General features: G+C 40.6%; 1 protein-coding gene across 2 annotated transcripts in view; it reads right to left on the reverse strand.

Moving 5' to 3' along the window:
• The window catches only part of LOC105035030 (protein FAR1-RELATED SEQUENCE 5), a 55,823-nt gene extending 38,135 nt beyond the window's left edge, over nt 1–17,688 (reverse strand). The window contains exons 1-3 of one of the 2 annotated variants that reach the window (XM_073251739.1): nt 17,532–17,688; nt 15,090–17,367; nt 14,647–14,900 (exon numbers count right to left, since the gene is read on the reverse strand). In XM_073251739.1, the coding sequence (XP_073107840.1) occupies nt 14,647–14,900; nt 15,090–17,217 (2,382 nt within the window). In that variant the 5' untranslated portion in view covers nt 17,218–17,367; nt 17,532–17,688. Of the gene's footprint in view, nt 1–14,646; nt 14,901–15,089; nt 17,384–17,531 lie in introns of both variants that reach the window. The other variant, XM_073251740.1, reaches the window with a different exon arrangement.
• Between the last annotated feature and the right edge of the window lie 6,933 nt (nt 17,689–24,621).

Below are 24,621 nucleotides of genomic sequence, written 5' to 3' on the forward strand. Positions count from 1 at the left end.
CTGTAAGCGTACGCCACATGGTCCTGTATTGATCCATGAAGCATCGCTTGGATTTATTTTTAATAGTGGAAAAACACACCATTTATCGTTTGATGGACAATCATGTTCCTTCGAGCTTATCAACTGACGGTTGAAGTGGGCACTGACATCTATAAATAGAGACCGAAGGCCAGTTGAACCCTATCTTTCATCTCTCTCTCCTTGCAGAAACTTTACTTTCCTTCGTCGCAATGGCACCACCTCTGTATCCACCCTTGTCAGCAATCAAGGCCAGGATAAAGGAGCAGAGGGCCTTTGTGAGAGTGGCCCGGGAGAGATCAGGGACTAGGCGCATCGGACCGTCTTCCTCTCGCGGAGCGCCCTCCAACCTTCGGGCCCTGCCGCCTTCTGAGAGTGGATGTACTCGCCGTTTGGATGGATTCCGCCCAATATCCAAACACGCTGTGCTGAGGAATCCCAGGCCCCTGCGGAGTTCGAGCAGACCGTCGACATTGCTGTTGCCTTCTTTATCTTCGGTTTTAAGAATTGTAAAGCCCGTTTGCTATCGATAATGCCGTATCTGGAGCTCCAATTCCTTCAATTTGGGAACAGCGACGAAGAGGTGGGGGCCTTCTCATCAGATGAGGACTAAGCCTCCTCATCTCCTCTCTTCCCTTTCTTTTCTTCTCTCTTTTTTTTTTGTAAGGTGGCGCTTCAAGCACCAGCACCATCTTTTTTCTGTAAATATTACTTTTTTTTGCAACGCGGCGCATCAAGCGCCATCTTTTTTCAATAAATATTTGAATGGAAAGAGATTACCCTTCCTACTATTTGCATGCATTTTATTTATGCATGCGTATTTTTCACTCAACACGCAGACGCTAGCCCTGACTTACGGAACTTAGAGTTGTCCCAACCAGTAAGGTATACAATGCCACTCCGACCTTAAGGATTTTAGATAAATCCAGCCTGATTTAAAGGACCAAACTTTATCATGAAACCATAGCCAAACTATCCCGAGCCGAGGGTCTTGATGGCATTGGTCCCAATCAAAAGGATCTTTCAAAGTCAATAGATTGAAGGTAATTATTCGAGCAGCACCCTTGCTCTGCTCGAAGATGTGGGCGGCATTTTTGCTCTGCTCGCTGATGCGAGCGGCATTTTGCTCTGCTCTTCATACGAGCAGTATTTTTGCTCTGCTCGCTGATGCGAGCGGCATTTTTGCTCTACTCTTCATACGAGCGGCATTTTTACTCTACTCACAATTGAAGGCTGAGGGTCCTTTCGATTAGCCCTCCGCTTCTCGTGCGACTTAGGCCATGCAGGGATCTTATAAGTTAGCCCTGCTTCTAAATCGCCGAGATATTATCGTCGATTATAGATCGAGGGTCATATAAGTTAGCCCTCAGGAGATACCTTTTGAATCTCTCTCCGCTTCTCACGTGACTTGGACTTAACAGGGATCTTATAAGTTAGCCCGCCTCAAAGTCGCTGAGGTATTGATCAATTTTTAGACCATTCTTATGTACAAACAAGAATTGATAAATCTAAAACTTCATGTATGTGATAATAAGATGTTACAACATCCTCATTGATAATACACACGGAGGTTGACCGAATTCCACGGCCTAAGAAGTGGAGTGCCATCAAACTGCTTCAGCCGATAGGTCCCAAGGTGCGCTACTTCATCCACCTGATAAGGACCTTCCCAATTAAGTGATAACTTTCCCTGCTCAGTGGGTTGATACCTCAGGTCGCCACAATACCAGGTCGCCAGCTTGGAACTCCTTAGTCTTGACTCGGGCATTATAATACTTGGCCACTCTCTGGCGATAGACGGCCATCCTCACAGCAGCATGCTCCTGCTTTCTTCGATCAAGTCAAGGTTAGCCCGGAGCCATACTGAGTTTGTGTCTTCATTATATTCTTTCACTCTAAGGGATGGGAGCCCAAACTCCATAGGAATGACTGTCTCAATCCCAAATGCAAGATTAAAAAGAGTCTCACCAGTTGGGAATCTCTGAGTGGTTCGATAAGCCCACAGCACATGGTGAAGCTCATCTACCCATGACCCCACAGTCCAATTTATTCTGGCCTTCAAACCCTGCAAAAGAGTTCTGTTGGTTACCTCTACCTCTCCATTTGCCTGTGGATAGCCTACCGAGATGAAGCGATGCTCTATTCTATGCTCTCTGCAAGATTCACGAAGTTGAACACCACTGAACTGTCTGCCGTTGTCCGTAATCAGTACCCTTGAAAGATCTTAGCGGCAGATGATTGACTTCCACATAAAGTCCTTTATTCTTGCCTCGGTGATGCGAGCAAAGGGCTCAACCTCGGCCTATTTTGTGAAATAGTAGATGGCCACCAAGAGCAACTTGCGCTAACCTGATGTGAGAGGGAAGAGACCAAGAATATCCATACCCCACTGAGCAGGTGACCATGGGACACTGATTGGAGTCAGAAGCGTTGCCCACTGGTGCTAGATGTTGGAGTTTCTCTGGCACCGATCGCACTTCCTGACAAAGGCACTTGCATCTTGCTACATTGTGGGCCAATAGTATTTTTGTCTAAGGATCTTATAGGACAGGGACCTATCCCCTAAGTGACTTCTGCAGATTCTTTCGTGGACCTCCCGCAATGCATAATCAGCCTCGGACGAGCATAAGCACTTTAACAGAGGTAGAAAAAATGATCGCTTGTAGAGTTTGTCATTATACAGGATGTAGCGAGCGACTTGCTTCTTTATCTTTTGAGCCTTCCTATGATCAGACAGTAGTTCTCCTGACTATAGATACTTTAACAGGAGGTCGATCCAACAGGATTCTTCGTCAACTTGCTGGACAACAAGAGGCTCCTCGAGGCTCGAGGTTTTTAGTACTTCAAAATAGATCCCTTTTTTCAGGTCAGCCAACAGCAAGGCTGCCAACTTAGATAGTGCATCTGCCCTGGCGTTTTCCATTCTAGGAACCTGTCGAATGTCACAACACAAAAAGACTAAGATTAAATCCTTTACTTTTCGAAGATATCTCTTTATATTCTCCTCTTGTGCCTCATATTCATCCTTTATGTGTCCCACCACCAGCTGAGAGTCACTGAAGACCTTTAGATGCTGGGCTCCCACTTCTTGTGCCACCTTTGAGTCTAGCAAGCAGAGCTTCATATTCTATCTCATTGTTGGTGGCTGGAAATTCAAAGCGCAATGCATATCCCACAACATCGCCTTCAGGACCGATTAAGATCAACCCGACCCTAGCTCCAGAAGCATTGGATAAGCCATCGACATGCAGCATCCATAACTCCTCAGAATCAGATTCTACGTCTGCCTCATTCCTTGAGCTTTCGCCAGCTTCTGAGCCCTTGCCAGCTCTTAGCCTTCTCCATCTTGTGAACTCTGCTCATTTGGGATGGTGCATTCCAAGATGAAATCCTCTAGCACCTGGGCTTTGATGGAAGATCTCGAACGGTATTGCACGTCCAATTCGGCAAGTTTAAGAGCCCACTTTACAATTCATCTCAAGATATTTGGACGGTGGAGAACAGCCTTGATCGGTTGGTCAGTGAGCAGTACAATGTATGGACCTGAAAATAAGGCTAAGTTTCCTTGCCGTGACGACCAATGCAAAAATCAACTTTTCTAGCTTTGAATATCTATCTTGACATCATAAAGGACTTTGTTGGTGTAATATATTGATTTTTGAATCCATCCTTCTTCCCAAATGAGAACTGCGCTGATCGCCATTGGAGAGATAGCGAGGTACAACAACAGTTCCTCACTGAGTTGAGGCTTAATAAGCAACAGTGGAGAACTAAGATATTGCTTTAACTCCTCAAACGTCTTTTGACATTCAATAGTCCATTGGAAGTCCTTTAGCTACCTGAAGATCTGGAAGAATGGAAGATATCTCTCGACTGATCTGAAGACGAAGTAGTTGAGCAAAGCGATCCTGCCAGTGAGACGCTGCACCTCCCCAACTTTTCTCGATGGAGTCATCTCAAGAATTGTCCTGATCTTCTCGGGATTCACCTCGATGCCTCTTCGCGAGATCATGAATCCAAGAAACTTTCTAGCAGTAACTCTAAAGGCACACTTCACTGGATTCAACCTCATCTGAAATCGACGGAGGGTATCGAAAGTCTCTTGGAGGTCAGTAATGTAGTCTGGGACTATACGGCTCTTAACTAGCATATCATCTATGTACGCCTCCCTATTGCGGTCGAGTTGATCTTTAAAGATCTTGTCCACCAGCCATTGATAGGTAGTCCCTACATTTTTCAAACCGAAGAGCATCATCCTGTAACAATAAAACCTACGGTCAGTAATAAAAGCTATTTTCTCCTCATCTTTAAGTGCCATTCAGATCTGATTATAGTCGAAAAAAAAATCATGAAGCTAAAGAGCTCATACCCAGAAGAAGCATCCACCATCTGATTTATCCAAGGCAATGGATAGCTATCCTTAGGACAAAACCTACTCAGGTCGATGAAGTCGATGCACATGAGCCACTTTTCATTCACCTTTTTTATCAGGATAACATTCACCAGCCAGTCCGGGGATATTGCTTCTCTGATAAAACCAACTTTGAGTAATTTATCCACTCTCGGATATGGCCTTCTGGTGCTCCAGAACGAAGCTTCATTTTTTTTGTTTCACCAGTCGGCAGGTTGGATCCACCTTTAGGTGATGGGAAATCACCTTCAAATCAATGCTGGGCATGTCTGCAGCCGACCAGACAAAGAGATTTGCATTTTTCTACAAAAAAGCAATTAGCCGGCCATTTGTTACCTCATCTAGGTGTGAGCCGATCTTCACTGTTTGCCGGAGATTCTCTTTCCTCAGCAAAATTTTCAGAAGATCCTCGGACGGCTAGGCTCGTTCATCTCGAGCATCCAACCCAATAGGAAGTTCAGGTTGGACCTCTGCTTGGGATGGCTGGCCTTCTGCTTGAAGTTTGGCAACAAAACACTATCAAGCCATGGCCTGGTTGCCTCTGATTTGCTCTACTCCATTCGGAGTTGAAAACTTCATCATCAAGTGGTAGCTCGACACCACGGCTTTTAGAGTCCACAAGCTTGGACAGCCAAGGATTGCATTGTAAATGAAGGGAGCTTGACCACCAAGAAACTGACTTGGATCATCATCCGTTTTGGTGCAGTACCCACTGCAATGGGCAGCCTAATCATTCCCTCCACGATCACGAAACCCCCCAGAGAAACCCTGAATCAAGGTATCAAACCTACTTAGCTGATTTGGTGTAAAGCCCATTTGAGCGAAGATAGAGAAATACAAAATATCAACTGAGCTTCCATTATCAATGACTACACGATGCACATTAAAATCAGCGACATTCATCGTTACAACCACCGCATCATTGTGCGGGGCAAGCACACCCTCTGCATCCCGCTCAGTGAAGGTAATAGCATCTTCATGCTCATCTTCGAGCCTCGACTTCACCTCCGGAAGCTCCACCAATCCGAACAACCCCCGGTTATCATATGGATTTCTTCTCGGATGGGTCAATCTTCTACTGTCGCATGTCCCCTTGTTTTCTGCCTATCCTGCTGCATCGATACCAGCTATGATTGAGGCAGAGGAACGATTGCTGAGGCAAAGAAGGTGGTGTTGAGCTTTCGAAGGTCGACGTTGAGATGCCGTCCTCCGAATGAAGTGATTCAGCCTCTCCTGCCTGACGAGCCTTTCAATCTCATCCCAGAACTGAATGCAATCTTCAGTATCGTGACCATTCTCCCGATGGTAGAAGTAATATTTATTTGGGTCGCAGCGACGCTCTGGCTTCGTCCGCATTTTCAGAGGCTCAGGTAGCTCGGCCCGTATCTCCATTAGTACCTCCTCCTGGAAACATTCAAAGACGTGTAGTTAGTATAATGCCTAAAAGGTGAGGATTATCGATCCCTTCTCTGAGGACTTTGAGATCGATGATTTCGGAAACCCCCATTCTTCTGCCTCTGGAATGGAGATCGGGAGCGCTGGCGAGTTCTTCCCTCTCACCTTGGAGAATGCTCCTTACTCTGCCCTTTCACCATAGAATAGGCAAGGATCTCTTTTGCAAAAGCCTCTGTGCGGGCATACTTCTCCGCACGGACGAGCATGTCCGGGAAGTCCCAAGGATAAGTCTTAGTCAACGACTTTTTCAAATCGTTCTTCAGTAGGCCATCCATCATTGCGGCCATCATAATCGACTGATCCAAATCGCGGACTTCCAGTGTTGCCGTGTTGAAACGATTAACATAGGCACGGATCGACTCAACCTCCTGCCTGATGGTGTGAAGGTAATCGGACATCTTCTGCTGTCGTCTACTGCTGACAAAGTGACCGACGAAAGACCGGCACAGCTCCTCAAAAAAATGGATGGAAGCCCGCTTCAAGCTTGAATACTACTACCGAGCCGCCCCTTTAAGAGTAGGAGGAAACGCTCGTAGAGGATGGCATCAGATGCCCTCTGGAGGAGCATTACTATTTTGAAGGTCTCCAGATGATCGATGGGATCAATGGTCCCATCGTAGATCTCAAGCTGGGACAACTTGAAGTACCGAGGGAGTGGATCCTGCACTATTCTCGAAGCGAAGGGTGGCTCACTATTGAAACCCTCATAGTGCTGTACCAAGGAGTTATTGTTAAGAGCATTCTCAATCTTCTTATTTATACTCTCATCGAGTGTCTGAAATAGTCTTTTGATGGCAAGATCTCGAACGGTGCAGGCTTCGGAATACTAGGGAGAATGATGACCAAAGGTTGAATCATGCCCTGATTGTGGACTAGGAGATCGCCGCCCGACCAACCGCTGGACCCTAGGATGGCTCTGGTGAGTTTGCCTCCTCTTTAGGCTCTGAGGAGGTGCACGCGCTTTGACTGTAGTGGGGTCACCACCACGGGAGGCGCCGATGGTGCTGCCGAGAGAATCGTCGTTTGCACTGTCGAGGAAGGTGCAGGGGCAACCTGAGTAGGTTGTGGCGCCATCAGCGGAGGCACCAAAACAGTCTGGACCGCTTGAACAACGGCCATCAGATTTTAAATTTATTGAAAGAGCAGGTTGAACTGGTCCACCGTGATCAGTGCTGGCTGAGCTGGCGGAGGAGTCACCATCACTGGTGGCTGCGCTTGGCTAGCAACTTGGCTCCCTGCCTGACGGGAGGCGGTGGCATTGGAGAGACGAGATGATACTCATTTTGGTGGCATGAATTTGCGAAAAGTAGGCCCTTCCTCTATCTATTGCTGCTCGTTACCACTAGGTCGAAAGGTGGATGCCTGATCCTCGCGTAGAGAATGCTAGAGTGACCTGCAAAAGAAGTCCGAACAAGAGGTTTTCGCTCATGCGAGAACCCTCCGATGCTCAAATCAGATTCAGAGAACAAAGACAGTAGCCACAAGTTCTCTGAGAGAGATGACTTCACTCATCTTGATCCTCAGGGCTTTGGTGATTTATAAAGAATATCGTCGGACAACTGGTTGGACAGCTGTAAGATCGTGCAATCCCAAGATTACAGAACTGTTCAACATACCATAGCGGACGAGATATTTCAGCCCTCAATCACTTCCGTAAAATCAGGGGAGTTGGTTACGCTTGAGCCCATCCACTCAAGATGGATAGCTGTAGAACGTGCCCGGGAGCTGATCGGCTGAGGCTGTGGAAGGCTGGCCAAGGCAAATAGCCCGTGCAACAAACCAGAGATAAATAGCTCTGCTCTACGTACCTCAGTTCTGCACTTGGATTGACGACTGTGTGGATAGCCCGCTAATCAGAGGTATCAATGACAACATGCCAAATCCGAGGCATTCAGGATACTACCGTAATAGGAAGATTAATTTATCTCTCCCATATAAGGCTGGATATAGCTTACTCAATGAGTTTGGTAAGTCAATTCATGAATGATTTGAAGGAGAAACACTTGCAAACAATTTATAGAATTCTTCACTATCTCAAAGCCACACCAAAAAAGGAGATTTTGTTCCAGAAAAGAAAAGAACTGACTCAAAAGCCTACACAAATGCGGACTATACAGGATCTCAAGTGGATAGAAGATCGACGTCCAGCTATTGCACTTTCTTGGGAGGTAATTTGGTAAAATAGAGTAAAAAGTAGAATATAGTTGCAAGATACAGTGCTGAAGCCAAATTTAGAGCTATTGCTCATGGAATTGGTGAACTTTTGTTGCTGAAGATAATTCTGGATGATCTCAGAATTAGAAGAGAAGGAACTATGAGATTGTATTGTAACAATAAATCTGCTATCAATATTGCACATAAAACTGTTCAACCTAACAGAACTAAGCACATTGAAATAGACAAACATTTTATAAAAGAGAAACTGGAGAGTGGCTTGATTAGTATTCTTTATATGACATCAAATAGTCAGCTGGTTGATGTTTTAAATAAGGAACTATCTATAACAAGAGTTTAAAAAATTACTAGCAAGTTGAGAATGGAAGACATCTACTCATCAGCTTAAGCAGGAGTGTTGGAATCCCACGAATCTCAAGCAAATCTGACAGAATAAACCAAAATCATATTGATTTCATAGAATCAAGCCAAATAGGATAGAATCAAGGTAAGATCCCAACAATCAAGGATCAACTATAATCTCGACAAACAAGAAAATCTATCAAAAAAAATTGTCACAACCCACAATACTATCTTTGAATATTCTCCTTTGATTTCTCTTTTCTTATTGTATATATTCTATAGTTGTTTACTATTTTTGTACATCCACACTTACCACTTTTGTATAGTTATACATATTATTTTTTGTGGCTCATTGTATTTAAATATTGATCCATACTTGAAGAAAAAAAAATAACAAGATTATATTTTTTTCTTAAGTTTGAACTTCTCGCATATCATCATCAGAAAAAGAAATAGCATTATCACCCCACTGCCTCTTCGGGGGGCGCTCCAAACACTACTTCCCCAGGATCCACACCTCCAGAATCATATGAATCACACTAGTCGTCGATTGATTACTTGTTCGTTTGTCGGCCTGTAGCCGAACTAACTGGTCGGTTGCTATCCAAACTTCCCAATCATGAACAAACTTTTTGAGATAGCCACACCATATTAGGGCCTCTATCTCGTCCTTCAGTTGAATGCAGTCCTCTATGCCGGATCCGTGATCATGGTGGAACTGACAATGCTTCTTGCAATCACATGCTGTTAGTGGGGCCTTCATAAGTCAGAGCCTGTGGAGGTACTTTTGTCCCTTAATCTCCATGAGAATTTGTTCATGGGGGACCGAAAGGGGAGCGTAATTATCGAACTTATAGGCCGAATTCCTTGACCTAGGGCATGATCGTCGCAGGGGGCTTCCTTCTCGACACGAGCTCTACTTGGCTCTTTCCGAGCTCATTTCTTTTTAGGAAACCTTCTTTCTTTGGCTTCTCGCCGATTCATCGCATCCTCCTCGACTCAAGCATACTTTAGTGCTTGGACGAGGAGCTTGGAGTAGGATTTCGAAAACTTCTTGTCCACGAAGAAAGTAAGGCTAGATCTTTAAAGTCCCTACTTCATGGCCGACATGACAACTATTTCATTCAGGTTGTAGATTTCCAAGGTGACAGCATGGAAGCGCACCACATAATCCTTCAGAGATTCTCCTTCTCATTGCTGAATCGAGAAGAGATTGTCCGAGTTCTATGACTGCCTTCTGCTATTGCTGAAAGTACACCACAAATTGCTTCTCTAGTTATTTGATATCTGACTAGAGATCCGAGTTGACTTCTTATGAGTCGCTGGAAAAGCAAGACAAAAAAGGGCAGTAGGCACACCTTGAATCATCATAAGAGCTTTATAGCTCTCAAAGTGGTCAAGTGGATCCGAGGAGCCGTCATATGGCTCCAATTGTGGCATTTTGAATTGAGACGGAATTGATTCTTCCATAATCCTTCTAAAGAATAGAGGACGGGTGTTGAATCCGAGGACATCCACCTGACCTCTAATGTTCTCCTGCAGCTTAGCAAATCATCGATCAAGCTCTTGAAGCTTTCGATCATAGTCGTCCAATCGACAAGAATCGCTATGATGTTGCGAGTACCCTGATTCGAGTCTTCATTAGACAATCCTGAAGGAAAGCAGTGCCATTTCCACCACCTCAAGCTTTGAGGACGAGGGATAGTTTGCTGGATTAGAGGATCCAAATGATGAGACTGTTGAGTAAGCTAAGATCGTCGGTGGTGTCGAGTAAGAGTCTGCACTTGCTGCATTCAAATAGCAATTTGTTGCTGGTCCGCTACTATGACAAGATAGGAAGGGCTAGGTTCAGATTGTGGACTGGTCATTTGTCCCATAATGAGGAACACGGACCAAAATTAGCAGAAGCATTTTGCGTTTGCATCCTCGCTATTTCCTCCTTCGGAGTCGATTTCCCTACCCCCTACCTGGCGTGCCAATCTGTTGCTACTAAACCCCAATGGCAGCACATCCGAAGATCGATCAAGCCCCTCAAAGGGTGCAGATCGCTCGCAACGATCGATGGACTTGCAAAAAAAATCTACTCGCCAGGGTTTGTCCGATAGGAGACCCTTTGATGCTTAAATCGGTCAAAATTTAGAGAACAGTCAAAGGAGGAAAGAGGAGAACAGGAGTAGAATATTCACTCTGGAGTCGAGCTTTTACCTTAGGATCTCATTTTTTTCTCTCTTTATATAGAGATAGAGTAGTAGGCTGGCAAGCCAGAATCTAATAGGCCGTTAAGGCCTATGAGGCTATAATCTGATAGGCCACTGAAATCCATCCACTAACCTGTAAATCAAGATTGTTAGTCATGGGTGCCAATAAGCAGTCATGCTTGTAGATCAGATTTGTTAGTCATCGACGTCAGCCGCAAGTCATGCCCACATTTTGAAAGTTTCTAGGAGATTTCAAGGATCGTCCGCATGGCCGAATAGGCCGACGGCCTAAGGTCAAGGTAGAATCGATGCTCTGTCTTAAGCATATTAGCATTCGTGTAGATCATTGAGCATCATTTCCTATTGTCGATTGGGTCCCGACCTCGAGGTCAATAACTGTCCAATCCGAATATCGGCAAAAGCCAGTAACATAGCACTGCTTCGCCTCCGATTCTTGAATCTTTCCCTGACATTCGAGGTGGTCTCGCTGGGTCATCAGTAAATGCTTGACTGCGACCCGAGGAGGAGAGGTTGGGTTGGATAGCGGATAACCCCCACAACAGCACATGATGTGAGAATCACACCATACTCCAAGAGAAATAATACTAGCGATGAATTGAATGGCCCTGTCTCTTTTCTATTTTACTATAACTAAAGTTATACTTCGGATAGCTTAATATAGCAAGCAAAGGAAGTAATACAAGAACAAGATCTCTCATACCTACATGGTGTCGTAGAGTATCGATAGGAATCAAAAATATATTCCATTAGTAAACATAAAATTATCCGAATCTTAATAGGTCCACCCCAAGGTCATACCATCCAACCCCATTCACATGCATTCTACTGCATCATGATTTTCATGAAAAAAGGTAATGAACGACCTCATACAATGGAACATCTCCTGGTTTCTCTCCATTCAGACCTTAGGCATACTATATAAAATACCTCCTAGAGGTGTTAATCTTCTTATCAGAGTTAGCATGTGAATACCTTCTATAGTGAAATTTTCTATAGGATAAGTATGATCTATGCCGAGTAAGACTGCACCCATTTCTCAAGCTTAACCAATTAGGTCAAAAATGATAACTATCAAATAGCAACTCATGATCAATATGAAGTATACTCTATATGTGAAAATAATTAACATGCTAAGTTAATTTTCAGCTTAATTTATATAAGTAGAGACATCAGTGAGTCAAAAGCCATGGCATAAAGTATATCTAGAATTAAAGTAGCATAGCTTATGAACATACTAGTCTACAATTGTAAATATGTCCTGCTGTTGAACAAAAGAACCTACAAATCTAACTAAAGAAAAGCTTAAATTTAGTATGTTCATGTAGGTTCCAGCCAGAAATCTTAGATGGACTCTAAAATGCAATATTAATAATTTTGAAATGTTTTTGAATTGATTTATAATGATCTTTTGACTTTTTTAAAAAAAATCACATAGGTTCATATTAAGAGGCCAAAGCATGCCAAGCCTGGACTAGAATTTGGTTTTTCACAGCTCAGTTTCCAGAACAACCAATCATTTTTGAATTGTTCTTCCTCTTAAAAATATTAAAGAAGACAGGAAAATGCAAAATGAAAGCAATACTTCATGTTGGTTAAATTGAGAGCATTGGGAACATGTTGAATTGGTTCATGGATAAATTTGTAGACTAAATTAGCCCTAAGTAGCCTAAGAGCAAAATAAGCTACAAACAAGCATCATTCCTAGGAGATGCCAATATGAAGCAACTAAGAGTGTGGACTTTAAAGGGTATGATCAACTTTGGATGACATACTGACACATCATGGACACTATAGGTTAATCATGAAAGGCATAAAAGTTACATTTCTTTAAAAAAAAAAAAAAGGAGATCTGGTTTTGAAATAATTCCATCCTAGATTCCATCCTTAACATCAGCTCTAAAAGTGGATTGCAAACTTTTAGGACTAAGAAACAGAACTAGCAAACTGGAAATGATTTTAAACAGGTTTTCTCCTCTTCCATGGGTACCCTTGGATGAGATGCATTTTTATTTTTTCATCAAAATGCTTCTTGTTATCTACAATTTTAAGTACTTGTATCCTTGCTCAAGAAATATTTTGGCATAACCACCAAAGCTGCTCTTGGCAGTGATATTGAGAGATCACAACCAAATCATCTGGCAACAGTGTGTTTGATATAACAGGAAGCAGATGTTTCTCTTGAAAACTGAACATGACAAAAATTAAAGTGTTCCCATACTTGCCATTACAGGAAACTGATTCAAGAAACAATACAAAATGAGAAAGAGAAAAATTGGTAGAAAGAGATCTTAATGCAGGAAACAGAAAACATGACCATAAATTAATCAAAAAGAATAATGAAAGCACATCAAAAGGTATAGAGACCACAGAGCAAATATTAGCAAATCAGTTTTAAGTCTGTGTTCCCACAGGTTTCTTAAGTTGTATTTAATTTGGAAACAGCTAGAAGCTTAATTTATGGGTATTTATGTAGAAACTTCTCTTTTTTTAGTTTTGACTCTCTTCATAGAAAAAGAAACAAATAGAAGGTCATGATATACCACAGAAAAAAGGGATGGTTTTATCAAGGCCATTACAAAGAAATTGTAATTTAGTTATTTTTCTCATTCTTTCTTCCAATCCCCTCCTTGCTACGGCCTTCAATGCTCACCTGTTGGTAGCCAAGTTCCTAGAAATCTCCGTTCTTTCACAGTTCAAGTTTTGGAGCATCCCAAAAGAATTGCCTTTGTTTCCTAATTCAGTTTCCCATGGAACTCTTAGTTGAGCAGGAAAATGGTTAAGTCACATGGAAACTTCTTCAGAAAGCCAAGTGTACCATGATTGATAGAGGGGTCGTCAGTTCCTTCATATATTCTATTTCGTTTCTTAAAGAAGAGGACTAACAGTCGCAATGTGATCCAAGGACCAAGCTGCAACCAATTGACTCCTAACATCCAGTCTCATGGTGTCTCGATAGTTGATCGATTCAAATGCTTTCACCAATATCTCAGGAAAATTGTTACATGCATAGTGAATAAGAAGACAATGTGACTCATCCATTTTCTTTGGAGGTATACAAGATAAATTAAAAAAGAAGAAATGAAAATAATTCATTGATCGCAAGATAACCATGAACATCTTAAACTCCAGAATACATAGGACCTTTGTTCTAGAGGATAAAGATACTAGAATAGGTCTGACTTTCAATTTAGAGGAAAAAGGAAAAATAAGAAGATACAAGAAAGGCTTAAAAAGCCTCTCCGCATCTAGGTGTGGTATGTTTTTCTAGGCAGTGAGAGACATCCAAACGAAGCCTTCTTGATCTTCTTATAATAAAGGCTGGATATTCATTTTCCATAATAACCTCCCCTGGGTAGTTCTTTACATAAATAACTAACCTTCTAACTTGTCGATAGTTTTCTCCAAAAGTAACTTCCTTTGGTGGTTAATTCTATGGACAACTTCAAACATCTTGTGCATTGCTTTTGTATGTATGACAAGTTGCCAAACATAGTCTCTCAAAATGCCAATATACAAATAAATAAATAATTTAACCAAATCTTGGTTAATTCCTCATTATTAATCATTAATTATAGTTTGACACCTGGGGAAAATAGATAAAACCAAAGACTAAAAATGGAAAATAGATGACTAAAAGATTATATTAGACACAATGGAAAGTCATACTTATCTCCATTTATAAATAAATGGAAAAAAATGAAGAAAGCAAAGCCATTTAGAATGTGTTGTAAGATTTATGTATTTGCTTAAGCACATATTTGACAACCAGCAAAAACCCAGAGGCATCTACAGCAGATCTAATTGTAGCAAAACATTGATGCACACGTAAACATGATCCAAGGGACTCAGATAAGCAACATATTTGGTGTGATTATTTTAGGATTCATAGGTGCAACCATTACCAGTTATCACCAAGAGTTGCTATTTGAAGTGCAAGTGGCTTAACATGCCTAAGTGTAGCATGAAGGCTTGAACGGAACAGAAAGTACATAAAGGAAAATAAGATTTTTTTGGGTGACAAGGAACCTGAGGTAGCTGAGATGCAGTTCCTGCAACTTTGGGATCTCCTTTTTGGACGCTCACCAATGGAACAGTTAGCATTAGAGAACCATTTTCATTCAACCCAGCAGCAGGTATTGTTGAAGGGTACAGTTGTCTCTGGGTGGTAAGTGAAACAGGTAAATTCACACCTTGCATACAATGAACCAGGTGGTGGTCATTGGTAAGGGTACGGCATGCCTGGCCATCAGTTGTAACTAAAACCAAAGGAGCTGCTGCACCTACACAATTTGGGAACCCAGAATCACTTGATAAACCAGGAGAAACTAAGACAAAATTAATGGGCTGTTGCAAATATAGAACTTCATCTGATGAGAGCGTTTGTTTGGCTTCCTGTGGTGGTATTGTCTGTTTTATTTCATTTGAATTTATCCCTTTAACCTTCAGATCTTTTTCATTTAATGCCTTACCATTCTCTTTGTCGGTACTTCTTTTAGGAAAAGCACCTTGGCACCCAACTTTCCCAACATTTTTCTTTGCTGCAGTAACCTTTTTTGCAGCCTCTTGTAGAGCTCGTATTGCTACATTGTAAATAGCCATAGATGTTGCCCCATCCTCTGCAAACTTAATAGCTTCACGACATAAACTATTGTAGCGCCAGGTGAGCGATTGTTGGCAATCTTGGCTGTTACTTTGGGAATCATCTTTTTCTTCATCCTTTACTACCCTTTGATTTATTCCAACAATGCCTTCATCCTTAGCATTTCTTGTCCACCTTTTTAAAATGTAATGAGATGGGAGCATATTAACACCCAATTCACTGAAGACTGTTAAAATATGTCTACAAAGAATGCCTGAATATTCAAACATCTGACAGCTACATGTTGCAGTAGTTTCAGATGAACTAAACTCAACAATATATGCTTTATGTTCTTCCTCATTCTTTCTTACATTATATATGCTCATCTCTCCATCCTTGGTAATTTTATCTGCTGTATATCTACATGTTTCAATCAACTCTTCTTGAAATATTTTGAATATTTTCCTTGTGTATAGCTCTGCTGCTTGCTTTTCCATTGATGATGATGATGTCTTAAGATTTGGCAAGGAGTAAATCGTATCAAAATCTGCTTTCACCTCCTTCTCGTACCAACTATCTAATGCCTTTTCATACTGCTGAATAAACATTTGTGCATCAGTCTGTGCATTTATATACCCTTCAAAAAATGAACTTCTGCTTTCACATTGTTGGGCTGAAGTCATTTCTCCAAAGAATGCATTCCTCAAGTACACGGGAACCCACTGATGGCGGCAACCATAAACTGATTGAAGCCACTCATTATCTCTAAGGTCGAACCTAGCCACAAGACTCCTCCAGCTTGATTCAAACTCATCAATTGTCTCTGTCATGTTAATACTTTTAAAAAATTCCTCCTTGAAAGAAGGATATGCAAGAAAGACATGCGACAGTTTATCCTGACTTTCTTTCCAGATGTGCCACTTGCAAATTCGATGCTGTGTATGGGGAAATGCGCGTGCAACTGCAGCTTGTATCACTCTGTCTTGTTCTGAGATAATTGAGGTGGGATGTCGTCCAGACATTGCCGAATGCAACATCTCAAAAAGCCAGGTAAGTGAAGATTCAGAGTCATCCACAATCAGTGCACAACCAAACAGCACAGGTTGCCGATGATGATTAACTCCCGTGAATGTGGCAAAGGGTATTTGGTACTGATTCATTTTATACGATGTGTCAAAGGTGATGACATCTCCGAAGTGTTTGTAAGCCATTCTTGATCTTGCATCAGCCCAAAAAACATTACCCACACTCCGATCCCCATCAAGTTGCCGTGTGAAAAAGAAGCCAGGATCTTCAGCTTGCATGTGCTTGATATACTCTACAATACCTGAAGTTCCTCTTCCAACGTTGGTCTTAGGAATCATTTCACCATAACATGTTTTGGTCTGATGGGATTCTCCTTTAATTGCCAGCATTTCACTGCCTTGAACTGCTCTTGCTCTTTGGAAATCATTCGCAGCTCTCTTCCCACTCTCAGATAGAAGCCTATGAGAACGGAGGCAATGCACTCGGCTTGGGGCCATGAGAGCATGGTTATGTGCCTTCTCAAGCCTCGAAACTATCCACCTCCCATTCTCCTGCTTCTTCACTCGGATCATTGCCTTACAACCGACTCTTGAGACAGCCCGCGTCCGCCTCGGCTTCCCTTCACCGCAGGGGTCCTGCTTGGAGCGGTAGGTCCGGAAGCCCTCTTTGGCGCACACAAACTGCCGGGAAGTGATGGACCCATCACGCCTGGAGCGATGGAAGACACTGATCCTGGTATTGAACCCCAGACGGCGAGCATAGCTGTTGTAGAAAGTCCAAGCATCCTCCTCGGTGGCAAACTCCATGCCTTCAAAAGGTTCAATTTTGGCGTCTCCTCCCTGGAACATGACAACCGGGCTCGCCGGCATTTCCTTGCCCTCACCGCTGCTGCGTTCCACGACCAATTCCAGCCCGTAGTCCATTCCATCGCTGTCTCTGTGGCCCATTTCCGTCTCCATTGATTCACCACCACAGCTGATGGTACCCTCCATGAATCAAGTTGGCACCTTTTCTTACCCACACGAGAAGAAACCAGATTTTTCAGCCATTACACATAAAAGCCGGAAGAAACCAAGAAGATTTTCAAAGATGTGAATCTCGTATCTCTCCATTGAGAACCCAAATCGCATTTTTCAAGATTCCTGTTTCAAGAATCCACTGGAACAGAGGTTAACCATATTGTGCTAACCTTAGAAAAAGGTAACCCTTACACTTTCTCTACTTGAGAATTTGAGAATCGTGAAGGAATTCTACCAAAAAAAAAGGGGGGGGGGGGGGTGGGGGGTGGGATAGATAAAAGACTAACCTTTTTTTCCTTTATCCTCCACCTTTTACCCGGCTTCTTTTCTTCACCATTGTCTCCTTGGGAGCACCCTATTGCTGAGAATTGGGCGAGGAGAGAGAGGAGACTGCTGAGAAGAGAAGGCGACCGGCTGGAGCGGTCCAGTTTCACCGGGCAGGATCTCCCCTTGGCACAATAGAGGTGGATGGGTCCAAGGTCCAGTGGCACCATAGCCACCCCTGCGTTCTGGATAGAAGCTGGGCCTCCGCCATTGGACATTGGGCCAGGCCTGGTTAGGTTTGGGACGGTTTGGACCTGGATTGTGATGCTCCATGAAGCATTTGCTGGACTCGTGACTAAAGTAATTCTTTGTGCACCGCATACGGTGCAACAGGAGCCCACTATCCCATAATATTAGGACATATAGCATATTTAGATACGATAGATATTTATTTATTCAATTTTTTTTAATTTTTAATAAAAAAATATCTTTTTTATAAAATAAAAAATAATAGTATTATTATTTTCTAATATCTTGTATGATTTTCTATAAATATATATAACATCTTGAATGGTGTATATGATTTTTTATATCTTTATAATATTCTAAATAATATATATAATTTTCTGATATCTTATATTATTTCTTGTAAATATATATAGCATCATGAATAATATATATAATTTCTTAATGTCTTAAATAATTTTTTATAAATATATATGATATCCTGAATAATATATATGAATTTTTGTGAATTGATACTAGATTGAAAAAAAAAAACTCATGAACGGATTGCCAGGGAGCATCTAAAAATTTTTCTATAATAAGCTATCAAATATTTTATCTTTTACCTAATTCGCAATAGAATAGGGATCAAATTCCGAAAGAATTCTGAATCCAAAGTCTCGCAAAAGTTTGAACATACAAATCCTCTACTTCACACGTACGTCAAGCTTCATAGGAAAGCAGGATGAAGCCACAAATTTTCATATCTTCTCAAGATAGTAAATAAGGGAGGAAAAAGAGCCTTGGTGTGATACCTCACACTTGGAAGTTGGGATGCCAAGGGCTTTCCACCAAGTGAAGTGGGATGCCCAAATCCACATGCCAAGAGAGAGGGACCGGTTCCTTCTCTTGCATACCTCCTCTCTCTCTCTTTCTCACCTTAGCATACAATCCAATTGTTGTTGTTTGATGGTTAGAGGTCCTCCCTATTTATATATAATTTTTCATGACCCAATAGACTAGGAGTCCTAATTCAAATCAGTTTTGAATTAATCTTTCTCTTATTTAATTAGAAATCCTGTTTGAGATAGGATATATGCCTAACTAGACACCCTCATGCATCCACGCCTACACCCAAGTGTGGGATGGCAACAACCAACACCCCACCCCCTTTAGGTCGGCCATGAGGAGAGAGTCCCAGCAAAAGTGGATTCTAAGGATCCAATCCAAATATGGATCAATTAGATCAATTTAAATCTGATTCGAATCAATTTCGAATAGATTGTCTATCCCTAACTGTTTAGGATTTAGAACCAAGTCTAACTTAGATTTTCAACCTAATTAAGTCTAATTAAATGAGATATAAACTGAAATTAATTAATACGTAAATCCAATCTCTCATAGACTCCTTGGATTATAGATCAAATCTTATTCATCTCCAAAATTGAACCTGAATCTCGTATCTAGTGCTAGCTAGACATAGTCAACTGTTTAATCCTGTATGATCCATAACTTAATTCTTAATCAAGTTAATCTATTTATTTAATCAAGTCATGTACTTTCAAATTGAATATATAAACTTAGGTCAATTTTTTCCTACGTCGCTTGACTTTGTGCGTGACTCCAAAGGTTCAAACACTAAGCCAGTAGCACAGAAACTATTTCTTGTACTAATTGAAACTACCATCTAGCAATGATTCTCGATGTTCGGATAGGTCGAATATTTACAAGATAATATTCAAGAACCTATGCATATGGTTACCACATAATTCGTCCCTTTGACCCTGAATGCTCTAGGATGATCTAGGATTAGACTGTCAATCCTGAAGGATCATCCTCATTGTATTCCAATCTTTCAAATCGATCATATGGATTACCTTGATCAAGATTTTACTCAATTGAAATACAGTGATGCATCAGCTCCTATAATTCGGAAAGATTAATTCCATCTTGATCCACACACAGACTTGATAAGTATTTGACTGTACATAGTAGCCTTTCGTCACTGCATTATAAATGCAGATAATTTGATACCAAAGCATAATGAGTTACTAGCAAGTCACCATGATAATCTTAGGTCTGAGAAACACTTATGCCCATATACTACGTGAGCTGCTCTTGATACTAGAGTGCTCAGCAGGTGAGTCACTTGTTCTGTGACGATGTACTCCTACATCTCACTTGTATGCCATACCAATATCTGCACACTTCTTGGTTAAGAGGATAACTAACCTATATAGCACACAATGACTTTTACTCGATAAATGTCATTATTTTTTAATGACGTATCATTTGATCGTGAATATATTTAAGGACTATACAATAAATTCTTTTTATCAATTACTTTATCATAATACAAAAGTTCTAATAAGAAAAATATAACTTTATAATGAAAAATACCAAAACAACTATTATTCAATGATAAATAATTCATATACATATTACAAAATGAGCACAATCATCCAAACAATTAGCTTTAGGACATATTTTTCAACAACTCTCATTTGAACTAAAGCCAATCGAGATAGTATCTTATACCCCATCTTTCACTTGTGATCATCGAACTCTTTGATCCCGAGAGCTTTAATGAAGAGGTCGGCTATATTCTCCTTTCCATCAATCTTCTGAAGTTCGATGTCATCTCGATCCACGATCTCACGTACAAGATGATAACGACACAAAATATGCTTAATATACTGGTGTGACTTTGGCTCTTTCACTTGAGCTATGGCTCCAGTGTTGTCATAGTACAACAGAACAGCACCATCAACTAAGGGTGTTACTGCAAGCTCGGTGATGAACTTTCGCAACCACACTGTCTTTTTTGCAGTATTAGTGCAGCAATGTATTCTGCTTTGCATACAGAATCAGCCACAGTATATTGTTTGGAACTCTTCCAGCATATTGCTCCTCCATTTAAGATAAATACGTAGCTCAACGTGCTTCAGCTATCATCATGATCTGACCAAAAACTGAAATTAGTATATTCTACAAGTTTCAAATCAGTATCTCCATAGATAAGCCATTGATCCTTAGTATTTCTCAAATACTTAAAGATTGTCTTCACAATCTTTCAATGATTCACATCTAGATCAGACTGATATCTACTCACTATCTCTAGTGAATAGGCTACATCCAATCTCCTACACATCATGGAGTATATGATAGATCTCACTATCGAAACATATGAGATCCTACTCATACGCTCTCTCTTATGGGGTTGTCAGACAATCCTTCTTAGAGAGAGTAATTCCATGGCCTATCGGAAGATAGTCTTTCTTGAAATTTTTCATATTGAATCGTTTCAACATAGTATCGATGTATGTAGATTGGGATAATCCAAGCAACCTTCTATTAGCAGATGTCATTTACATACAGTACAAGAAAGATGACTATAGAATAGTTAGCCCATTTGTAGATGCAAAGCTCTTCTCCATTATTAACGAAGCCATACATTTTGATTACCTTATCAAACTGCATGTTCCAACTCCTTGATGTTTGTTTAAGTCCATAGATAAACCTATTTAGTTTGCACACCTTAGATTTGTCTGTGGATGTGAACCCTTCAGGTTGTATCATATATATCTCTTCTTCCAGCTCTCCGTGAAGGAAAGTAGTTTTGAAATCTATTTATCAGATCTCATAATCTAAGTGTACTACTATTGCAAGTATAATCCGGATAGACGTGAGTATTACTATAAGTGAGAATGTCTCTTCATAGTCAATGCCATAACATTGTCAGTAATCCTTAGCAACTAGACAGGTTTTATAGGTCTCCACCTTTTCGTTCACTCTTCTTTTTTTTTTTAAAAAATCCACTTGCACCCTATGAGTTTTATCCCTTCGAATGGGTCAACTAGTGTCCATACACTATTGATTTTCATGGACTCCATCTCAGATTCATGGCCTCAAGCCACTTCTGGAAGTCAAGTCTTTGTATAGCTTCCATATAGATGATTGGATCCTCATCGTTCTTATCTAATTCGATAAGATCACCATCCCAGATCAGAAAATCGTAGTATCTGTTTGGTTGACGTGATACTCTATCGGATCTCCTTAATGGTGCCTCTATAAGCTCCGAATTCAATTTTTCAATCAAATTTGAATCTGTGTGTGCCAGTTCTTCTATCTCATAAACTTCACCAAATTCAATTTTACTAGCATTAGTTCCTTCTCCAAGGAACTCCTTTTTCAAAAAGATTGTCCTGTTGCTAACGAACACTTTTTGTTTTTCAATGAGGTAGAAGTAGTATCCTTTAGTTTCTTTTGGGTACCCTATGAATAAATATTTATCGAACTTTGATCCAAGCTTATCTGTCTTTAAACACTTGACATAAGCTAGATGCCCCAAACTCTAATGTGTGAGACCACCGACCTATGCCCCATCTATATCTCATATGGAGTTTTATCGACAGACTTACTCGGAACCTTATTTAGAATATAGTAGACAGTTTCAAGAGCGTATCCTCAAAAAGAGATTAGCAGATTTGTAAATTCATCATGGACTGAATCATTTCTAACAAGGTTTGATTCCTCCTTTTAGACATCTAAATATATTGTAGTGTTCTAGGAGGGGTCCGCTATGAGAGAATTTTATTCTCCTCTAGATATGCCAGAAAATCACTGGTGAGGTATTCACCTCCTCAGTTTGATCGAAAAGTTTTAATACTCTTTTCAGTTTATTTTTCTACTTCACTACGAAATCATTTAAATATTTCAAATGATTTAGATTTGTATTTCATAAGGTAGATGTACCTATACCTCGATAGGTCATCTGTAAATATAATAAAGTAATAGTATCCTTTTCTGGCACCTATGTTCATAGGTCCACATACATCACTATATATTAGACCTAGAACATCATTGGCTCATTCATCTTTTTTTTTAAAAGGTGACTTGATCATCTTATCAAGTAGACAGATTCACAGATCGGTAATGATTCACAATTATTAATTTCAAGGACACCCTCCTTGATGAACCTGTCTATCCTGTTCTTATTCATATGACCCAGCCTACAATGCCCAAAGGTAGGAATCGCTGATATTATCTATCCTAGGATATTTGTTTGATATGTACGTTACACAAACAAACTGTGATAATATATATATGTCATATTTTAATTATCCACGTATAATTGTAGTATCATTCATAATGATATCACAAAAATCATCATTTATTAAAAGTTTAAAATCAAATTTGGCCAAAAGGCCTACAAAGATAACATTCATAAAAAAAGAAGGATAATAATGATACTTATTTAACATGATACTATTAGATTTGAAAACAAGCTGTATAGTTCCTAAAGCTAGAACTAGAACTAAGCTTCCATCTCCAACATTCAGAAACCGCTCACTTTCTTTAAATTTTCTATTGATCTACAGTTTCTACAATAAATTATAAGTATTAATCAGACTTATGGTATTTAATACCCAAGTAGTAGTATCACAAATAGAGTAATTACAAGGAGTTATCATATAAGTATCTTACGAAGCAACTGATTGCTTGTTTCTCTTGTTCTTTGGCCTATTTGGATCAAGAAAAGCTATGTATGCTGGATAATTTATTTTTCAATAATTGTAAAAAAAATATTCTGTCTGACTCTCGTCGATTTTCGACTTTTTGCTCTACTTTGACTTTAGATCGGTGGCATGATTTTTCTACACCTTTTTCTTCTTTCCTCTCTTAGAGGAACGATGACCTGCAAGCAAACCTCCCACTACATGCACCGACTTCTTTTGGAGCTGATGGTCCTTCTCAAACCTCTACAACAATTCTAGCAAACCATGGTAGTTTACTGCAGACTTGATCATTCTATAATGACTCAAAAAGCATAGATAAGATTTCGGTAGTGAGTTCAATATAACATTCTTGCCTAATTCCTTATGTAACGAAAAGCTAAGTTTGCTTAAGCATTTAATCTACTTGATCATGTATAATACATAATCAGTGACTGATGTTCCCTCTCGAATATGGGTATTAAACACAGCATAGGAGGTTTTATGTTTCTCCACATCCTCAGAGGTACCGAAGGACTCATTCAACATTTGAATCATATCCTCTGATTGTGCATCCTCGAACTTATGGCTAAATTCATCATTCATAGCTATCCTCATAATGCAACGCACCATTGTGCGGTCACTGAGCCACTTCAAATAAGTATCTCTCGCAGCACGAGGTACATGGCAATAGGTTCTTCAGGTGGTGGATATTGGAAATAGTGTCCTAAAGCCAATCGTCAGCCTATTGACGATTGTGCTCATTTTTGTATATGTACATAAATTATGAATTAATAAAAATTATTTTGATATTTTTTATCACAAAATATTTCATCTTCTAATGAACTCCTATGTTGTGGTGAAATCCTTAGGACTATTTAGACTCGATAAAGGAGGATTTATCGTTTAGTCCTTAAATCTGTTCATGACCAAATGATACGTTGTTATCAGGGACGGCAATGTTTATCAAGCATAGGTCGTTGTGTGCCATATAGATTGGTTGTCCTCTTAACCAATGAGTGTGGAGATACTGGTATGGCATACAGGTGAGATGTAAGGGTACATCTGCACTGAACGTGACTGACTCCGGAGCTATTTCTGCTGTCAAGATTTGCTCCGATGGAATATGGGTATAAATGTTCCTCCGACCTGAGACCGCCATGGTGACTTGCAAGCAACTCACTGCACTTAGGCACTGGACTACCTGAATTTCTAATTCAGTGACGAAAGGCTGCTGGGTGTAGTCAAGTACTTGACTTGTCGGTGCGTGTGTGAAGATGGAATTGACCACTCCAGCTCAGGAGCTGTATACAGTCATGTTTCAATTTAGCAAAACCTTGACTAGGATAGTCTTTGTGAGGAGTCATAGGACTGTTTAAGTTGAGCACGATTC

The sequence above is a fragment of the Elaeis guineensis genome, chromosome 2 (genome assembly GCF_000442705.2).
Source record: "Elaeis guineensis isolate ETL-2024a chromosome 2, EG11, whole genome shotgun sequence".
Taxonomy (NCBI): Eukaryota; Viridiplantae; Streptophyta; class Magnoliopsida; order Arecales; family Arecaceae; genus Elaeis; species Elaeis guineensis.